The sequence below is a fragment of the Oratosquilla oratoria genome, chromosome 12, assembly GCF_046742065.1.
Source record: "Oratosquilla oratoria isolate Oo_2021 chromosome 12, ASM4674206v1, whole genome shotgun sequence".
Taxonomy (NCBI): domain Eukaryota; kingdom Metazoa; phylum Arthropoda; class Malacostraca; order Stomatopoda; family Squillidae; genus Oratosquilla; species Oratosquilla oratoria.
This window is the reverse complement of record NC_134788.1, coordinates 26,736,498-26,758,562: the sequence shown is the minus strand read 5'-3', so window position 1 is coordinate 26,758,562 and position 22,065 is coordinate 26,736,498. Positions and strand designations below refer to the sequence as shown.

The 22,065-nt window shown below is 37.1% G+C and overlaps 2 protein-coding genes across 3 annotated transcripts; both read left to right on the top strand.

Annotated features, from left to right (window-relative positions):
* The first annotated feature begins 304 nt into the window (after positions 1 to 304).
* On the top strand, positions 305 to 6,105 carry LOC143030627 (uncharacterized). Its single transcript, XM_076193792.1, has 2 exons — positions 305 to 358; positions 2,854 to 6,105. The coding sequence occupies exon 2, from the start codon at positions 2,995 to 2,997 to the stop codon at positions 4,282 to 4,284; it is 1,290 nt and encodes a 429-aa protein (XP_076049907.1). The 5' UTR covers positions 305 to 358; positions 2,854 to 2,994; the 3' UTR covers positions 4,285 to 6,105.
* Positions 6,106 to 7,968: 1,863 nt separating this feature from the next.
* On the top strand, positions 7,969 to 20,307 carry LOC143031139 (uncharacterized). 2 transcript variants are annotated; one of them, XM_076194631.1, is made up of 2 exons: positions 7,969 to 8,692; positions 14,925 to 20,307. In XM_076194631.1, exon 2 carries the CDS (start codon positions 15,133 to 15,135, stop codon positions 16,336 to 16,338), a length of 1,206 nt encoding a protein of 401 aa, XP_076050746.1. In that variant the 5' UTR covers positions 7,969 to 8,692; positions 14,925 to 15,132; the 3' UTR covers positions 16,339 to 20,307. The 2 variants fall into 2 exon arrangements, with proteins under 2 accessions (XP_076050746.1, XP_076050745.1); XM_076194630.1 differs by having other exon boundaries at positions 7,969 to 8,701.
* Positions 20,308 to 22,065: the final 1,758 nt, after the last annotated feature.

The window sequence follows — 22,065 nt, the reverse complement described above, 5'->3', positions numbered from 1 at the left end:
TGTAGCCAAGTTGAAAATGCATTGTATCCAAAGATACCTGACTACAATTTCGAAGAGAATGTCTGTCTATGGTTCTAAAAATAAAGCGCTTTCTGAAAGTTCCTTCACTAGGTTGGCATACACACTTTGATAACAACTCCTTGCCAAACATGACGGAAAGCTACAACCTTTTCTTCTGCTTCCTCAGTTTCCGTAGCTTTCGTAGGCAACTGACATACTTTTCTCCAGTCTTCCAGAGAATGGTACGCGTCTACAAGGTGGCAGGTGAATATTTGGCGTAAACCTTTGTTATTGTTTTCGCCAGTCACGGGAAAAACATACCCTGTGTGACGGATACTAGAGTTTGCTAGCAAAACAGGTAGCAAAAATCAGTAGAATGTTAGCCAGAAACTCACTAGAGTTCTCAAATTAGCCACCATTCCTGGGATTTATATATGAAATATAACTGAAAGTGAGCAAGCATATTGTTTATACAAGTAACAAGAGCTATATTATAACACACCAAAAATGTTTTGTCTTGCCATTATGATTTGAGAGTAAGATTGCCTTGGGGCACAACTTTGATAGACAAATTTAATTGTAGCTCAATTGAAGTGGCTGTTCTCACTATAACTGTAACTCAATAAGCTTATCTCGCCAGTATGCTTTGGTAGTGGTTGATGGAGGGGCCAGGAAGGGGGTGGGTGAGTCTAACCTAACCCAACCCCATGTAAGTAGAGGTGGTGACAGATTGAATTGGGTTGGTAGGGCAATTTACTTTTCATTCAAGAGTGTCAGACATCATTATTTTATAGGTTAATCCATAGGCTTTTGGTGCTATTTCTACACAAATAAACTCATGGGAGTGTCTCCTGAAAAATGAGTTTAGCAGCAGAAGTTAATATCAGATTCAGTGAATCTGCTATGAACTTGAATCAAACTATGGAACATTGATACCTTGCATCCTTAAAAAAGGGCTGTGAGGAAGTTTAACATAAAGAAGAAGGTAGGTGATAAGCCTACACCAGGAGGTGCATGGCTGTGGCCAAAGCCATCACTTTTGCCAAATGTGTTTGGACTCTTGGGACAGGTAATCAATAGTTACTGCTAAGAATTGGCCTTGATATCTCACAGGAATGTACCCATAGGACTACAGAGAGTAGGATGCATAGACCCACACTCCATTCTGTTTTAGCTGCCTTTATGGCCCAATTGGGAAGACTCAGTGGAAGTATTCTTTCTTCCCCCTACCACAAGGGAAGGTAAAAATGGAAATATATACTCAATGAATCTGCCACCTTTTCCATGTACACTTGGACTGTCATGGTAGGTAATTAAAAGTTACTGCTTGAAACTGGGAAGAAGTATGGAGTTTGAAGCCAGAACTAGGCAAATGCAAAACGAAAGGCTATGGGAAGGGTGAAAAATATGCTTTGACTCTGCCACCCACCCTTATTGGACAAAAGGGCTTATTGATGTGTAATGTTGCCAGCAATTGTGACTGGTAGAGTTGAACTGGCAGCTGTGTTTCATTTCATTGTAGTGAAATGGTATGAACAGATGAAGGCAAACACCATTATAATAATCGGTTAATTTGCTATTTTTGGAGTTTCCACTGTGTATTCCTAACTGTATATATTCACTTCTCAAGGAATAGTTCAACCCCTTCCATAAGATGACACCTATGTAGATGTCATGAGACATGATTGTGTATACGAGGATGCTGGCATTGGGGTCTTGATTGTATTTATCTTGTAGTTGTAGCTGAGTGGCCCCATATTCTGTGAACTGGCTTAATCATATTTTGTGTGGTTATTAATATTCAGAGTGAAAGAGAATGAGTAATAGAGCTGAAACTTTATATTTCATAATGTGACTATTGTGATGCATCATCAAATTATCGTACATCAGGTTGCTGATGCTGCCTGTGATAATTTGACTTGTATTGGAGAGATTAAGGATGGTCTTTTGCCACTATTGCCCATTTCCAGTACTTTGCATTTTGGTAATGAACTTCATTTTCCATTATTGGATCCTTTCAAAAATAGTGTCTAGATATTTTTGCAATAGTCTATCATCCTTCTTGTTTTTCACTGTTCTCATGCTGGCATAGCATATCATTCCTTCCATCATGTCATTGACATAGACAAGAAATATTATTGGTGCAAACACTTATCATTGTGGAACTCTTCTCATTACCACTTTTCATCTTGACATCTTATATTTTACTATTGTCCTCTCGTACATTTCCTTCAAAGAAATCATTAATCTATTCTAGTAATTTGCCTCTCAGTCGTACAACATACTCCAATTTCCACATGAGTCAACTGTGAGTTCTGATGTATGTGTATAAATATGATATTGATATAACCAAATATTAGATAAATATAATCATTCACCAATATCAATAGCAGTCAAGTGGTAGTTGGTGATGAGTAATGTGGATACGTACATAGTTTGTTTAAGTACAAAGGGACTTAACTATGAAAGGGTTTGTGTACACAATCCATAATCCTATTATTACACATTATTATACATATATTGATGCATAAATATGTGGAATACATTAGGTGAAATAGCCCAAGGTAAAGTAATACACGGGTTCAAATCTGAATATGACAATTAGAAATCAAGGATTATCAAGTTGGCACTGTACTTGAATTTGAGGCTAAATGTGATAGAAATAGAAGAATGGGAGATAGGACCCAACAGGTGTTGCACCTTTCCTGCATATTATGATTAGATCAATGTAATCAAACAAATACATCTCAGAGATTTAGATGTCAATCTTATAATTACATTTTTTCAGGGTAGTTATCAACATTTCTTTGGGAGACCTTCCTTTAAATTTCTCGAATTTCTTTTATATTGCAGAAACTCCATTGTGACATCTCTGGCACAGCTATCCCACAAGTCATCTTCAATATGAAGTGATGACCCACAAATGAGAGAATCCTTTCCAGTGTGACCTGTGTGATTGTGCATTCTCAGAAGTCTCACTTCAAATATCACATTATGACCCACACAGGAGAGAAGCCTTTCCAATGTGAGCTATGCAATGCAGTTTTCCCATGGAAGAGTGATTTCAGACGTCACATGATGACCCACACAGGAGAGAAGCCTTTCCAGTGTAACCTGTGTGATGCAGCTTTCTCACAGAAAGTTCATCTCAAATGTCACATGATGACCCACACAGGAGAGAAGCCTTTTCAGTGTGACCTGTGCGATACAGCTTTCTTACACAAGCCTTCTCTCAAACGTCACATGATGGCCCACACAGGAGAGAAGCCTTTCCAATGTGACCTGTGCAATGCAGCTTTCCCAAATACGAGTGAGCTCAGAAGGCACATGATGACCCACACAGGAGAGAAGCCTTTTCAGTGTGACCTGTGCAATGCAGCATTTTCACAGAAGTGTGATCTCAGAAACCACTTGGTGACCCACACAGGAGAGAAACCTTTTCAATGTGACCTGTGTGATGCAGCATTCTCACGAAAGAGTGGTCTCAGACATCATGTGATAACCCACACAGGAGAGAAGCCTTTCCAGTGTGAGCTATGCAATTCTGCTTTCTCAAAAAAATGTTATCTCAAACGTCATGTGATGGCCCATACAGGAGAGAAGCCTTTCCAGTGTGAACTATGCAATTCTGCTTTCTCACAAAAATCTGTTCTTAAATGTCACATGATGACCCATACAGGAGAAAAGCCTTTCCAATGTGACGTGTGCAATGTAGCATTCACACAAAAAGGGTATCTCAAATGTCACATGATGACCCACACAGGAGAGAAGCCTTTCCAATGTGACCTGTGTAGTACAGCATTCTCACAAAAATGTGATCTCAATCGTCACATGAAGACCCATACAGGAGAGAAGCCTTTCCAGTGTGATCAGTGCGTTGCTGCTTTCTCACTAAAAAGTCACCTCAAATGTCACATGATGACCCACACAGGAGAGAAGCCTTTCAACTGTAACGTGTGCAATGCAGCTTTCCCACGGAAGAGTGATCTCAGACATCACATGATGACCCACACAGGAGAGAAGCCTTTCAACTGTAACCTGTGTAATGCAGCTTTCATCCGGAAGAGTGATCTCAGACAGCACATGATGACCCACACAGGAGAGAAGCCTTTTCAGTGTGACCTGTGTGATGCAGCTTTCCCACAAAAGGGTAATCTCAGGAAGCACATGATGACCCACACAGGAGAGAAACCTTTTCATTGTGACCTGTGCGATACAGCATTCTCACAGAAGAGTTCTCTCAAACGTCACATGATTATCCACACAAGAGAGAAGCCTCTTTAATGTGATCGGTGTAATACAGCTTTCTCACAAAAGGGTGATCTTAAATGATCACTCACACAGGAGATAGGCCTTTCCAACGTGACCTGTGCAATGCAACTTACTCATATGAGTGGTATCAGGACAACTACCACCCATGAACAATAACTCCACATTACAACTACCCCCCAAAAATGACCAGAATTAAAGTCATTTTATATATGAAAATAGAACATTATATAAATGTTAAAATGGTTTGAAAATAGTTTGTCTGAAGATATAGAAAAACATGATAAAAGAGTTGAAAATATTTTGAAATAGTCTGAAGTTATACAAAAATAAGATGGAAATAATATAAGAATGTGAAAACTGCCATACATTAATTCAAATAGTTTTGGGTGCTAAATCTTGTTTCAATTATTTCAGCCACCCTAGAAAATTTGTCTAAGCTTGGGTTTTATTAGACAAATGAGCATAAATTAATGGCACGGAATGAACATTCAGCAATGCATGAATAGTGTATTGTGAAAATATCCTAGGAACTCTAAGAATGTTCCATCTAGAGACTAGTGCAATGCTCTCTTCTTTGCTCTAGTGTCTGTAGTTCAAGTTTTGCTAGTCTCCCTTCATATGATAGTTTTGAGAGTGTTGGTGCCAATTTTGTAACTGCTCTTTGTATTCTTTCAAGTTTTAATTTTTTTTTTATACATTTTATTGTATTTGGTGACCATATCGTTGCTGCATATTCCAATCTTGGTCTTATCAGAGTGATTAGAATTTTCTTCACCATTTCTTCATCCAGGTATGTAAATGCCACTTTCATTGTTCTTATTTAATTATAAGTTTCTCCAAAAATCTTATTTATATGTTTCTCAGGTGACATATTATTCATAACAATGACTCCCAGGTCCTTCTCATTTTCTACTTTTTTATTCCTTCTCCCAATTTATATGATCCTGTTATTGTTTTTGCTTTTTCCAAATTCCATTATACTACACTTTTCTGTTTGTGCTTGCGTGCGTGCATGTATGTGTCTGTGTTCGCATGTACGTGCGTGTGTCTGTCTTCGTATTTGTGTGTAAATGCACGCGCATTCACAACATACACTGGTTGTCTAACACGTGTCTACGTGTGCGTGTCTACACGTGTGTAAGCGTGTATATGTCTATTTTTGATCTCCCAAACCACCACCTCCAGTAACAACAAGAACCTCATAAGAGAAATTAAGATAAGACAAGCGCAGTCATTATCAGACTTATTAGTTGTGTTCCAAACGAAAGAAACATTACACTTCAACAGGTTAGGACGGTAAAATTTCACGATAGCACGGCGCAGGTGGTGGAAGCGACAAGCTAAAGCTTGTTGGCTACCCCCCTACCACCCCCTACTCCCCCTCTCCTCCCCTCCCTCCCTCCTGCATCAGTACCCGGAGGTTGACACGTAACCGCAGGCAGCCACCCACGGCTATCCCCTCGCCCCACACCCTTGTTTGAGCAGTTCCCAGTGTACATAATGACCGCGTTATATGAGGATCGACTGTATATGGTAAAATAGAAAGCAGTCACCACAAATGTTTGCGATGTTGCCGCGTGTGTGCGTATGCGTGGCCGACTCGGCGCGAATTTTAAAACGGTTCTCTACATTTGAGATGGTTTTGAAATAAAATCCGCGTATGATCGAATCCGTGTTATTCGAATCCGCGTTATTTGAGGGACTCCTGTATATACATATATATACATATATATATGTATATACATATATATACATACATATATATATGTATATATATATATTATATATATATATATATACACATATATATATGTGTGTGTGTGGCTTTTTTGTTTTCCATCAAGTTGTTTAAACACAGTACTGGATGAAATTGTTATGTATTTAATGATGCAGTGGTGAAGTTCTTCATACACCAGTGGAATAGCTTTAGTGGATGTATTATAGGACCAGAAAATATAAAATATGTTCATTATCTCAACTTATATTTGTTGAAAACTGATTTAAGCTTTAATATGATATGTTATAGAACTAATGGAATGCCATTTTATCTATACAAAACAAATTAATGAATTAGATAAACAAACAGATGGGCAATTGTAACATCATTAATTAATATTGTGAAACTTCACAATAAAGAAAACAAAATTTAAATACTGTTTTGTTACAATACCTAAACGTATTCCTTACAGGCCATACTGATCCTATCAAATGTTTTAATCTGTACCCATGGCCGGATTTAGGGCAGGGCCAATAGGGCCGCAGCCCAAGGCCCCATGCATTAAGGGTCCTGCACCAACTCCATTACAATAATATAAGCATTTTTTTTTGTGTGTGTGTGTGTCATGATAAAGAAAACTAGTAATCAGCAGATTGCGACTGAGTGCTGAGCAGCACAGTTACTCTAAACAAACTCCGAGGTGGCTGACAGCATGTTTCATGAAAACTGGGACGATATTTTGTGTGAGTGCTAATAATTAGTAGCACATTGGGACAAAGTCATTTGGTTTCTGCGGCCCTTTTGAGTACTGAACACAAACTACTCAGGAGTGTTTGTATTCATGAGGTGATTGAGGACTTTGCAAAAATCAAAGCCAGGAGGGAACTGTTAGCTTTTGAGTGTTGTCTACTGCAGTCAATTTAAATTAGGTTAGTTTAGAATTTGCTCAGTGCTGCTCTTTTTCACATTGTGATGTAGTAATTCAAGTAACTTTTCTTTGATAAAGGACTTGTATTATTATATGCATTGTAAAACTTGGTTTCTTGATTTTCCTTTGTTATTACATCTAATGAGTGAGTTTGTATAAACATGATTATTAGTATATGGCAAGTTTACTAAATGCTAATGGGAGGTGAACCTGACAGGGCCCCACACACTTTCAGGGCCAGGGGCCTTGCATCATGTAAATCCAGCCCTGTATGTATCCATGGCATGAAACACATTAGTATAATGTTCATGCATGTGCTACTGCTTGGTTACTGAGAGAGAACATAAATACTTAAGGGACCCTTCTTTCTGTTAGTATATGAAGAAGAAAAAAAAATACCGTGACTTGGTAATATAACAAGCATAGATAGTATAATGTCAACTTCTCGACGTGAAAAATGACCAAGGAATTCTATTGGTATTAATGAATAAAAAATCAACATGTCTGTTTTTGGCAAAATGATCTAACCGGTGATTTAGTAAAAGTCCACGAGAACCTGATTGGCTGAGAGTGGTGAGGTCACGGCAACAGGGACAACTGATTGGCAGAGTAGTGGCGTCATGGTAACAGGGACGACTGATTGGCCGAGAACGCTGACGTCACGGCAACGGAGACGATTGATTGGCCGTGAGCGAAGCGAGCAGCACCGCATGTCAAGCGACCATGGCGAAGCCATGACGGCGAAGTCGGCGCTTGTATTCAATAGAAATAAAACCAATTGAGAGAATATGATTTTATTTTTTCATTGTATCTGAAACACCACAGAACAAAATGCACCACTATGGTCACTAATGTTGTACAATAATGTTTTCATAGCTCAAAAATCAGAGACCTGCAACAGACTTCATTTTCCTTTACTGATGAGTCGACTGGTGTCTCAGTTATAAAGTACCTGTGCATATTATCTGTCAGATATTTCAAGAATGAGCTATGGACTACCTGGAAGAGACCACTCGCTCGCGCGGGATCGGTAGTTGCAGGAGGGATGAGATGTCTGTATAAAAATGAAAATATAGTTGTGTATGAAAGAGGGTTATTGCTACCGGGCGATTCTTGGGGATATTTCGTCCATGCAGTCGTGATATCCAAAGTGAGTAGCATGGTACTGACTCCTGCTACCAGGAAATGTGGATAATTCGCTGGGAAGGACAATGACAAGTTTGTTTATCCATTTCAATGCTCAAATGAACCACCATCCGTGGGGTTTATACAAAATATAACTAGAATGGAACATGCATTTTGTTGTTTAACCACGTGTTTTATTGACACTATATACTCATTAAAAATTAAAGTATATATGAAATCTGTGCTCATTTTCTTCGTTTGACTACCGCATAGTTTCGTTTACAAATAGAGCCAAGTTGAAAATCCATTGTACCCAAAGATACCGGACTTCAACTTCGAAGACAATGTCTGTCTGTGGTTCTAAAAATAAAGCGCTTTCTGAAAGTGCCTTCACTAGGTTGGCATACACACTTTAATGACAACGCCTTGCCAACCATGACCGAAGCTACAACCTTTTCTTCGGCTTCTTCAGTTTCGTAGCTTTCGTATGTGTATTAGCAACTGAGATATTTTTATCCAGTCTTTCAGAGAATGGTACGCGTCTACAAGGTGGCAGTTGAATATTTGGCGTGAAAAATTATTATTGTTTTCGCCAGTCACGGGAAAAACATACCCTATGTGACGGATACTAGAGTTTGCTAGCAAAAAAGGTAACAAAAGTGAGTAGAATGTTAGCCAGAAGCTCACTAGTGCTCAAATTAGCCACCATTCCTGGGGTTTACATATGAAATATAAATGAAAGTGAGCATGATTATTGTTTATACAAGAGCTGTATTATAATACACCAAAAAAGTTTTGTCTTGCCATTATCATAGATTTAAGAGTAAGATTGCGTTGGGGCACAATATTGTTAAACAAATTTAATTGTAGCTCAATTGAAGTGGCTGTTCTGACTGTATAACTATAACTCGATAGGCTTATCTCGCCTGTGTGTTTTGGTAGTGGTTGATGGAGGGGCCAGGAAGGGGGTGGGTGAGTCTAACCTAACCCAACCTCATGTAAGTAGAGGTGGTGACAGATTAAATTGTGTTGGTCGAGCAATTTACTTTTCATTCAAGAGTGGTAGACATCATTATTTTATAGTTTAATCCATAGGCTTTTGGTGCTATTTCTACAAAAATAAACTCATGGGAGTGTCTCCTGAAAAATGAGTTTAGCAGCAGAAGTCAATATCCGATTCAGTGAATCTGCTATGAACTTGAATCAAACTATGGAACATTGATATCTTGCATCCTTCAAAGCCATCACTTTTGCCATATGATTTTGGACTCTTGGGGCGGCAGGTAATCAATAGTTACTGCTAAGAATTGGCCTTGATATCTCACAGGAATGTACTCATAGTGCTACAGAGAGTAGGATGCATAGACCCACACTCCATCCTGTTTTAGCTGCCTTTATGGCCCAATTGGGAAGACTCAGTGGAAGTATTCATTCTTCCCCCTACCACAGGGGAATGTAAAAATGGAAATATATACTCAATGTGTTATGAGAAATAGGCACCTGGGAATGGATGCCAAAAGGAGATGAATGAAGTGGTGATTGTACTGGCAGCATTGTATGAAGAGCTAAGGGGGAAAGGGAGGTGGATGGGAGTGGAATGAGTGTGAGTAGGTGCATGCCTTTGACTTAGCCACCTCCCTTGTAAGTGGAGAGTAGTATGTAATTCAAACCAACAACTAGGCAAATGCAGTTCCAACAAAAGACTGTGGAATGGATGAAAGGTATGCTTTGACACTGCCAACCCCATTTCAGGAGGAAAAACCTATTTGTATATGATATTGCCAGCAATTATATTGGATAGTGGCTTGTGTCAGAAATTTTATCTGGTAACTATGTTTACACTGTAGTGAAATAGTACAAATGGGTCAAATCAAATACTATTATAATGAGCACTTTACCATTTATGGGGTTTCCACTATATGAAGGGAAAAGGGGTCAAGTGTGAGTGTAGTAGTTTTAGAGGGATGAGTATGTTGAGTGTAGTTGGAAGGCTTATAGGAGGGTCTTAATTGAGGGAATAAGAGAAACAGGGGTAGTAATTGGTAAGGAACAGTGTGGGTTTAGGAAAGGGGTTGTGTGGGTCAGATAAGACATGTGAGAAAGCTTTAGTAAAATGTAAGGATGTTCTTTGGACCATTATATATTTGGAAAAGGTTTATGACAGGGTAGATTGGAAGGGACTGTGGGAGATACTGCAGATACATGTGATTGGGGGAAGCTGTTAAATACAATCAAGAGTTTTTACAAGAGTAGTAGAACCTGTTAGAATTAGAAATGGAGAGATTAAGTGTTTTGAGATAAAGGTGGGGTTGCATCATGGATGTGTCATGTCATCATATCTGTTCAATGTGCAAGAGGTAAATGGGCAGGGGATTGGAAATGGTTTATAAAATGGAAAAAAGAGGGAGGTGAGCCAGTTGTTATTTGCTGATGACACTGTGCTTGCGGCAGGGTCGGAGGGGGGATTAAGGGAGTTAGTGACGGTTTTTGGAAAGGTATGTGATTGGAGAAACACATAATTCAAGACCTTGATAAATCACATGCGCAGTAACACAGACTGCTCTAAGGAAATTAAAATTAATAATGCATTGACAGAAATGCACACCAGATATTTTGGTAACACACTACCTCTCCAGTGGTAATGTGTCCAACTCTGCTATTTACACATATCAACTTCTTAGATATGGTGAAAATTCTAAAAATGGTAATCCATTCATTTTGGTATGTGGTCAGACCTATTCATATTCTTTCACTAAAATGTAAACAAATACAAAATTGTTTGGTAAACTCTCCAACATGAGCCACTGTCCTACCAGTGTATAAGATATAAGTGCTGGCGATAGTACATATTTATGCACTATTATTATGTTTATACTTGTTACTTTTATTTTATTTTTGATTGTCACTATACAGTTATGAAAGCATTAAAAACAATATGAAATCAGTGTTTTATCTTTTTTCTTTTTCATTGTGACTACTGTAGTAATATCCTTGTTTGTAAGTATAACAGAATAACTTTGCAAGAATCTTTGATATTGTTTTCATTAGCCGCTTGTCAAAAAGTCACCAGCAAATTATTCCCACATGTTCTTATCATAGCTGCCACATTCATACAGGATGAAAGCATTCCACCAGGCCAACACATAGTGTCCACCAGTGTCCAGGCATGCAATTACTATAGACAAAGTTACAAATTAATGAAGATGTTTCTAAGGCTACTACAATCTTTGGCTACCAGGGTTTTATGCGTTATTGGCTGGAATACTCAAAATACAATGAAAGCCCTGTCTCTCAAATGGAATTCACCATTGACTAAGCTAAAGATAGTTTTGTGTCATTATCCTGATTCATGAGTAAGATCGCCATAGGGCACAAATTTAAATGTAACTCACTTGAAATGGGTGTTCTCATTGTGTAACCGTAACTTGATAAGCTAACCTCAAAAATTTTGTTTGGTAGTAGTTGATGAGTCAAAGCTACAAAATGCCTGGGTCCAGACAAAAAAAATTCTGAGAGTGCTCAAAAAGTGTACATTTGAAATCTGCAACCAATTAACAGAGATAAATAATATATCAGTAGACACATTTTGTGCCTATTGCATAGGGGTAGGCAAATGGTCCTGTTTTCAGATAGGGAGATAAATTGTCTATATGCAACTACAAGCCAATCAGTTTGACATCAGTTATAAGTAAAATGCTTGAATCAATGATAGCTAATAGATTCATAGATCACATTGAAAGACATAATTTGATTTCTGACTCACAGCATGGATTCTCCAAGGTTAAGTCATGTGTAACTAATCATGTATCTATTTATGCTAATGTCTTCTAGGCATCAGATAACAATGATAGTTATGAGTATAATGCTATGAGCTGGATCAGTGACAGAAAACTGTGGGTCACCATAAACAGTGTCAAATCCAAATGGGGGAGTATCACTAGTGGAGTTCCCAGGGCTTGCTTTGGGTCCCTTATTGTTCATTATGCACATAAAGAACTTGGACAATGGAATTAATAATGATGCTAATCAATTTCTGGACGGCACTAAAACATGATGCCTAATTAGGTCAGGAGAAGATGCTGAGATTCTGCAGGAAGAATTTAATAAGTCATCCACATGGTTGGTGAAATGGCAAATGGACTTCAATATCTCAAAGTGCAACATGTTCAACATAGGTTTACACAACCTAGAAAGCAGGCACAGCTTAGATGATACTTTTTAGAGAAAATGGAGTCAAAGAAAGAGACTTGGGAGTTGTAGTGGGTCCTGACCATAAATCCAGGAAACAGTGCATTAGTGTCAGGAAGAGTTCCAACTTGATCTATATCCTTGATTTCCAATTATCATACTTAGAAATAAAGTCATGTATTGTTTGAGCTTAGGCTATATCAACTTAGCTGTTCTATGTATCTATGCCTCTATATGAAAAACTATTTTTTTCACATCCTTTAGACATAATGTGGTCTTTCTTTGCCCCCCATGACCTCTTAAAGCCCTTATTTGGTTTACCTGCAAGGCTGGGGACCAGGTAGGTTGCTGCCTTTTGCATTCTCTCAATCTTGCTTATGTCCTTCATTCTGTGTGAGGACTATACTACTGACACATATTCCAGTCTTGGATAGATTAGGGTTTGATTGAGTCTTTTCATCATCTCTTCATCCATATAGTGAAATGCCACTTTAATCTTATGCAATAGTCCACACGTCTTTCCCACAATCCTACTGATATGTCTGTCTGGTGACAGGTTGTCTTTTATCAAGACTCCCAAATCTTTCTATTCTTTTGTTTTTGTAATGTGTTCACTTCTCAAGGAGTAGTTTAACCCCTTCCATACGATGACGCTATGTAGGCATCATGAGACATGAGTGGTTACATGAGGATGCTGGCATTGGCATCTTGATTATATTTATTTTGTATTTACCTAGTTGTATTTTATGGGACTAGAGCTATGCTCGTATTGACCCATTTTTGTATCTCTCTACATCTAGTTTGCTTTTTAATTCATGTATACTTCTGGCATTAACTGTTTAATTTGTTCCAGACATCAATCACCCTGTGTGGGAAGCTGTTCTTTTTCAGGTCTCTTCTGTAACTGTCTTTCTTTAGTTTCTTTGCATGTCCTCTTGTTTCTCTTTTCCCATTTTAATAGGTCATCTCTATCAAGAACTTCCATTCCTTTCATAATTCTAAAGATGGTCAACAAATCGCCTCTCTCCCTTCTCTGCTCTAGTGTGATATATCAGTTGTAATTTCTCCAATCTTTGTTCATATGTCAAATTTTATAGTGTTGGTGCCATCTTGGTCGCCGCTCTCTGGATTTTTTTTTTTTTTTTTTTTTTTGTGTGTTTTTCTTTGCGCTTGATGCCCACAATGATATAGCATATTCTAGTTTCAGTCTTATCAATGCAACAATTAATTTCTTAACCATCTCTTCATCCATGTAGTTGAAGGCCACTTTCATAGATCTTAACAGATTGTAAGTCTCTCCAAATATCTTGTTTACATGTTTGTCAGAAGTCAAGTCACTTAAGATGATTACTCCCAGGTCCTCTCTGAGTTAACTTTTTTGACTTCTTTATCTCCAATCATATAAGTTTCCTGAGACTATTTTTGTCTTTTTCAAACTCCATTATGCTACATAGCTTGATGCTGAAATTCATTTCGTATTTCTGACTCCATTCCCATACTCTATGTAAGTCATCTTGTAACGACCTGCAATCTTCTTCTGTTTACACTCTCTTGAGCAATTTAGCATCGTCGGCAAAAAAGTTCATGTAACAATTCACTCCTTTGTCCATATCATTTATGTATATGGCAAACATTAAGGAGCCAAAACAGTTGTAATTGAGTGACCCCCATGTTCCGTGAAGTGACTTCATCATATTCTCTGTGGTTATTAATATTCAGAGTGGAAGAGAATAAGTAATACAGCTGTAACTTTATATTTTATAATGTGACTATTGTGATGCATCATCAAAGCATCATACATCAGGCTGCTGCTGCTGCTGCCTGCAAGAGTTTATCTTATATTGAAGAGGTTAAGGATGGGGTTTTGCCACTGTTGCCCATTTCCAGTATTTTGCATTTTTTTGGTAATGAACTTCATTTTCCGTTATTGGATCCTTTCATAAATAGTGTCTAGAAATTTTTCAATAGTCTATCATCCTTCTTGTGTTGCACTGTTCTCCTGTTGGCATAGGATGCTGTTCCTTCCATCATGTCATTGACATAGACAAGAAATATTATCGATGCAAGCACTGAACATTGTGGAACTCCTCTCATTACTGCTTTTCATCTTGACATCTTATCTTTTACTATTGTCCTCTTGTATATTTCCTTCAAAGAAATCATTAATCTATTCTAGTAGTTTGCCTCTCAGTCCTCCAACTTATTCCAATTTCCACATAAGTCACCTGTGTGTGTGTGTATTAATACAATATTGATAGAACCAAATATTAAATCAATACAATCATTGACCAATAATAACAGCAGTCAAGCGTTGGTGATGACCTGTGGATACATACATAGCGTGTTTAGGTACAAAGGGACTTGAGTATCCAATGCTTTGTGTACACAATCCATAATCCTATTATTACACATTGTTATACATATATTGATGCATAAAGACATGGAATAGATAAGATGAAATAGTCCAAGCTCAAGTAATATATAAGTTCAAATCTAAATATGACAATTAGAAATCAAGGATAATTAAAATGGCACTATACTTGAATTTGAAGCTAAGTGTGATAAAAATTGAAGAATAGGAGATGGGACCCAACAAGTGTTGCACCTCTCCTGTACACTATGATTAGGTCACTTTAATCAAATAAATCTGAAAAATTTAGATGACAATCTTATTTTATTTTATTTATTTTTCAGGGGAACTATCGCCATTTCTGTGGGAGACCTTTCTATAGATTTCATGAATATTTCATACATTAAAGAGACTTTAGTGTGACATCTGTGGCACAGCTATCTCACAAGTGATCTTCAATATCAAGTGATGACCCACAAATGAGAGAATCCTTTCCAGTGTGACCTGTGTGATTCTACATTCTCAGAAAAGTCTCACTTCAAATATCACATTATGTCCCACACTGGTGAGAAGCCTTTCCAATGTGACCTGTGCAATGCAGCTTTCCCATGCAAGAGTAATCTCAAATGCCACATGGTGACCCACACAGGAGAGAAGCCATTCCAGTGTGACCTGTGCAATACAGCCTTCTCACAAAAAGGTACTCTCAAATGTCACATGCTGATCCACACAGGAGAAAAGCCTTTCCAGTGTGACCAATGCGATTCTGCTTTCTCACAAAAAGGTGTTCTCAAACGTCACATGGTGACCCACACAGGAGAGAAGCCTTTCCAATGTGACCTGTGCAATGCAGCTTTTTCACAAAAAGATTACCTCAAATATCACATTATGAGCCACACAGGAGAGAAGCCTTTCCAATGTGACCTGTGCAATGCAGGTTTCACACGGAAGAGAAATCTCAAACATCACATGATGACCCACACAGGAGAAAAACCATTTCAGTGTGATCTGTGCAGTGCAACATTCTCACGAAATGGTAATCTCAAAAGTCACATGATGATCCACACAGGAGACAAGCCCTTCCAGTGTAACCTGTGCAGTGCAGCTTTTGCAAAGAAATTTAGTCTCAAATGTCACATAATTACTCACACAGGAGAGAAACCTTTTCAGTGTGACCTGTGCGACACAGCTTTTTCACAAAAAGGTGACCTCAGATGTCACATGATGACCCACACGGGAGAGAAGCATTTCCAGTGCGAAATGTGCAGTGCAGCTTTCGCACAGAAGAGTAATCTCAAATGTCACATCATGACCCACACAGGAGAGAAACCTTTTCAGTGTGACCTGTGTGATGCAGCATTCTCAAAAAAGGGTGATCTCAAACGTCACATGACGATCCACACAGGAGATAAGCCTTTCCAGTGTGACATGTGCAATGCAGCTTTCTCAAAAAAATGTAGTCTCAAATGTCACATAATGACCCACACAGGAGAGAAGCCTTTTCAGTGTGAGCTGTGCAATACAGCTTTCTTACGCAAGCATTATCTCAAACGTCACATGATGACCCACACTGGAGAGAAGCCTTTCCAGTGTGTCTTTTGTGATGCAGCTTTCTCACAAAAGGGTCATCTCAAATGTCACATGATGACCCACACAGGAGAGAAGCCTTTCCAGTGTGACATTTGTGATTCTGCTTTCTCGGAAAAGCGTGCTCTCAAATGTCACATGATGAACCATACTGCAGAGAAGCCACTTTAATGTGATCAGTGTAATACAGCTTTCTTACAAAAGAGTGATCTCGAACGTCACATGATCACTCACACAAGAGAGAGGGTTTTCCATTGTGACCTGTGCTATCAGCTTACCCATACAAGTGGTATCAGGACAAGTACCACCCATTGATAATAACCCCACAAGGACAACTACCCCCTAGGACGATATCCCCCGAGGTTAACCCCCCAAAATTAACAATCAGAATTAAAGTCATATATCTTTGAAAATAGAACATTATGTAAATGTTGAAATTATTTATGTGTTTAATGATGCAGTGGTGAAGTTCTACATAAACCAGTGGAGTAGTTTTAGTGGATGTATTGTAGGACCAGGAAATATCAAACCTGTTCATTATCTCCAATTATATTTGCTGAAAACTCTCTTGAATGTGATATGTTACAGAACCAATGGAATGCCATTTTATCTGTACAAAACAAATTGATAAATTAGGTAAGTATAACAGCAAAATGATTGTTGCATCATTCATTAATATTGTGAAACATCACAATAAAGAAGACAGAATTGAAATACTGTTTTGTTATGATACCTAAACGTATTCCTTACAGGACACGCTGACCTTATCAAATGCTGTTTTAATCTGTATCCATGGCCGGATTTAGAGCCCCACACCAACTGCATTACAATAGTATGAGCACTTTTCTTTGTGTTTGTATCTTGATAAAGAAAACTAGTAATCAGCTGTGACTGAGGGCCGAGCGGCACTACGACTGTAAACAAGCTCCGAGATGGCTTAAAGCAAATTTCATGAAAACTGGGACAATATTTTTTGTGAGTGTTAATTATTAGCGGTACGATAGGACAAAGTCGTTTGGCTTCTAAGGCCCTTTTGAGTACTGAACACAAACTATAAATTTTGAGTGTTGTTTATTGCAGTCAATTTAAGTTAGGTTAATTTTGAATTTGTTCAATGTTCAGGATGTAAATCAGAACACAATTAGTTTTTTGTTCATTTTCTCAGTGCTACTCTTTCACATTGTGATGTAGTACTTCGGGTAAATAACTTCTCTTTGATAAAGGACTTGTATTATCACATGCATTGTAAAACTTGGTTTCCTACGTTACTACATCTAATGACTGAGTAGTTAAATCTGGCCCTGTATGTATCCATGATATGAAACACATTAGTATAATGTTCATGTATTTACCTAGTTGTATTTTACGGGATGAGAGCTATGCTAGTAGTGACCTGTTTTCATATCTCTCCACGTCCAGTTTTTTCTTAGAATCATGTTTAGTTCTGGCATTTACTGTTTCTCTGTTCAGTTTGTTCCAGACATTAATCACTCTATGTGGGAAGCTATTTATTCAGGTCTCTTCTGTAATTGTCTTTCTTTAGATTCTTTTCATGTCCTCTTGTTTCTCTTCTGTCCCATTTTAATAGGTCGTCTCTATCGAGAACTTCCATCCCTCTCATAATTCTGAAAATGGTCAACAAATCGCTTCTTTCCCTTCTCTGTTCTAGTGTTGACAGCTGTAATTTCTCCAATCTTTGTTCATATGTCAGATTTGACAGTGTGGGTGCCATTTTTGTCGCTGCTCTTTGGATTCTTTCTAATTTTCTTATGTTCTTTTTTTGTGCTCAGTGCCCACATTGATACAGCATATTCTACTTTCGGTTTTATTAATGTAACAATTATTTTTTTAACCTTCTCCTCATCTATGTAATTGAAGGCCACTTTTATTGATCTTAATAAGTTGTAAGTCTCTCCAAATAATTTATTTACATATTTGTCAGGTGTTAAGTCACTTGAGATGATTACTATTAGATCTCTCTCTGAGTTTACTTTTTTTACTTTTTTGTTTCCAATCTTATATTGTCCTGAAACTCTATTTTTACCTTTTCCAATTTCCATTATGCTACATTTTTTTTATGTTGAAGTTCATCTCATATCTCTGGCTCCATTCCCATATTTTATCCAGGTCATCTTGCAGTGATCTGCAATCTTCTTCTATTCTTACTCTCTTGAGTAATTTGGCATTGTCAGCAAAAAAGTTCATGTAACAATTTACTCCTTCATCCATATCATTTATGTACATGGCAAACATTAAAGGAGCCAAAACAGAGCCTTGTGGTATGCCCCTTTTCACATCTTCCCATTTTGAATTTTTGTCTCTAAGTACCACTCTCATTTTTCTCCCAGTTAAGAAATCCACCCATTCCAACAGTTTCCCTTGAATTCCTCCTAAAAAAAAAATTCTTCAAATTTACTTATCAATTTTCTGTGTGGTACTTTGTCAAATGATTTCTTCAAATCCAAGAAGATGCAATCTGCCTATCCATCCCTTTCTTGTATTATCTCAAATAATCTTGAGTAAAAGCAGATTAGATTTGTGGTGCATGATCTTCCACTTCTAAAACCAAATTGTTTCGGGTTTGTTATTTTGTTAACTTCCAAATGTTTGGTACATTCGTTCCTGATGACCTTTTCACATATTTTTGCTACTGTGCTTGCGAGGGATACTGGTCTGAAGTTTGTAGGATCTTCCCTATTTCATCTTTTATATATTGGTACTATGTTTGCATCTTTCCAATCTTGTGGTACCTTTCTTTGAGTGAGAAGTCAATTATCTTGTGTAGCTTGTCAGTTCATCTATACACTCTTTCAGTGTCCAATTTGCAATTCCGTCTGGTCCGTGCGATTTTCTGACATCTAGGCTTTTTATTTGATCTCTTATTTCTTTTTGTGTTATATTTATTTCTTTCATCATGGGTGATCTTTCTTGTTGTCCATCTTCCTAAGATTGTGAGCTCTCAATTGTAAAAACAGACCTGAAATGTCTGATCATAACTTCTGCCATCTCTGTGTCATCTATGTATTCTTTATCTCCTTACGCAGTTCCTCTATTTCATGCTTATCCTTTAGAGTGTCATTTATATATCTGTAAAAGAGCTTAGGTTGATCCTTACATTTGTATATGATATCCCTTTCATATTCTCTTTTTTCTTTCCTGCGTATATTCACATATTCCTAAGTTTTATATATGTTTGCCATTTAGATGTTTTCCTATTTTTTTCCATTTTTTCCAGGCTTTGTCTCTCCTGGCTCTAGCCTCAATACAACTTTTGTTGAACCAACATTTTATATACATCTCTTTTTGTTTCTTTTTTTGGTCAATATTTATTAATTCCTTCTTTGCACTTTTCTTTGAATATATTCCATTTGTCTTCCATCTTTGTTTCCTCTTTTGAGAATTTATCCCAATTTGTGTTTTGGAAAATTTTTCTTAGTTTTACAAGATCCATTTTGTTGTATATAAATCTTCCTTCTCTATGTATATCATTCATATCTACATTGTTCTGTTCTTTTAATTCAAACTATAATAGTATATGGTCACTCTTTCCAATTGGTGTTTTATACACCATTTTGTTCACAATATATGGTTCAGAGGTTAATATCAAGTCGAGCTTCGATGGTTCCGCATTGTTTCTATATCTAGTTTTCTCCTTAACCCATTGTGTTAGGGTGTATTCGATGGTCATATTCAGTAGAATGTTACTCCAAAGTTCATCTCCCCCTTTAACTATAATTTCTTCCCACATTATGTCTTTTGCATTAAAAATCGCCCATGATTACTATGTTTTCGCCCTCTTTCAATAACTCGTTTAGCACATTCATTGTTTCTTCCAGTAAAATAGAATGTTCGATGTCCGACCACGCATGGGTTTTTGGTGGCACATACCATTACATGTTTATGTGCTACTGTTTGGTTATCAAGAGAGAGCATAAGCACTGAAGAAAGGGACCCTTCTTTCTGTAAACTAGTATATGAAAAAAAAATGTGACTTGGTAATAAAACGAGCATGGATAGTATAGTCCCAGCTTCTTGATGTGAAAAATGACTAAGGAATTCTGTCAGTATATTCAATGAAAATAAAACCAGGTGAGAGAAAATGCATTTCCATCTTTCATTGAGCACAGAACAAAATTGACCACCATGATGATAACATAAATGCATAAGTACAGTTAAATGAAAAACAGGTAAATGGTAAATAATAAGTTGACAGATAAGTGATAAAGAAAAATCAAGCAAATAATAAACAAACAGACAAATAATATAAAATATATGGCAGGCATTACAGTATCTTGCTTATGTGTTTATCTAAATGAATCTTGAATCTTCAAACTGAAGTACATTGCATTGCCTCTGCAGGAAGTTTATTCCATCCATTAACTACACAGCGAAGTTGTTTCTACCTACTGCAAAATTAAATCTATTTCCTGACAGTTTAAGACCATTATTTCTTTTCGGATTCTCATTCAATGTGAAATACTTTTCATATTTGATGTCAAATTCCTTTAGAATCTTACAGATCGTATCAAGTCACCTCTGTTTTTTTTTTTTTTTTTTTTTTTTTTTTTTTAGGAAAACGGCTTCATGTGTTTTAGTCGATTTTTGTATGATTTATTTTTTATATCTAAAATCAGTTTTGTGGCTCACAGTTGTACTTTTTCCAACCTGTCAATGTCTTTAATGAGATTCGGTGACCATACGAAAACGGATCGAGCAGTCAGTCCTTAAATCTTATTTGCTTTCTCAGAGGCTGAAATACACTGCTTAGATGATTTGAGATCATTACTGATAATTACGCCGAGATCCTTTTCACTATCCACTTTTGTTAACGAATTTTCAAATAACCTATAATCGTACTTACTGTTGTTTTTAATTATATGCATAACCTTGTATTTACTTGAGTTAAATTTCATTAGCCACTTTTCAGACCATTGCTGTAATTTATCTAATTCTTCTTGAATATCTAATTGATTTAAGTGATCATTTGCCATTCTGCACAGTTTTGTATCATCAAATTTAGAGACAATAGATTTTAGTTCGTGGTCTATATCATTTATCTATACCATGAATAGTCGTGTTTTTGCAATATACTCGTGTGTGTATGCTACATATGGAAGGTAGTTTCCTCTATGCGGGTGTACATTCAACTGGATGTACAAGGTGCTAGTCGTCATATCCTGGTTCCAGCCGACGAAACAGACTTCCTGAAGAGCGAACCCACTTTGACGGCGAGAGGGGAGCAGATAGTGTATGTATATATATATATATATATATATATATATATATATATTAGTTATATATATATATAGTTATATATATATATATATATATATATATTGTAGGAAAAATAATGGAAACTATCATCATAGATGCTATCGAACATCATTTAGAAAGTAACCGTTTGATAAATGATAGCCAGCATGGTTTCAGACGGAAACGTTCTTGCGTGACTAACTTACTCGAATTCTACAACACAGTTATCTCGAATTATGACAAAAGAAACAATATACATTTAATATATTTAGACAATGCAAAAGCTTTTGATACCGTCCCACACAAAGGACTACTTCCTAAATTAGCTATACACGGAATAAGTGGTAGCCTATTAAGTTGGACTAGTAATTGGTTGAATGGTCGAAAACAGAGAGTTGTTTTAAATGGAAAAACTTCTAGATGGAAAAATGTTACAAGTGGAGTTCCTCAGGGTTCCGTTCTTGGGCCACTTCTATTCATAGTATATATAAATGATATAGACCATGGACTAAAATCTACTGTTTCCAAATTTGCTGATGATACAAAACTGTGCGGAATGGCAAATGATCACTTAAACCAATTAGATATTCAAGAAAATTTAGATAAATTACAGCAATGGTCTGAAAAGTGGCTAATGAAATTTAA

Excerpts from the sequence above, each read along its gene's own strand:
- LOC143030627 (XM_076193792.1), top strand. The coding sequence starts at position 2,995 with ATGACCCACACAGGAGAGAAGCCTTTCCAATGTGAGCTATGCAATGCA.
- LOC143031139 (XM_076194631.1), top strand. The coding sequence starts at position 15,133 with ATGTCCCACACTGGTGAGAAGCCTTTCCAATGTGACCTGTGCAATGCA.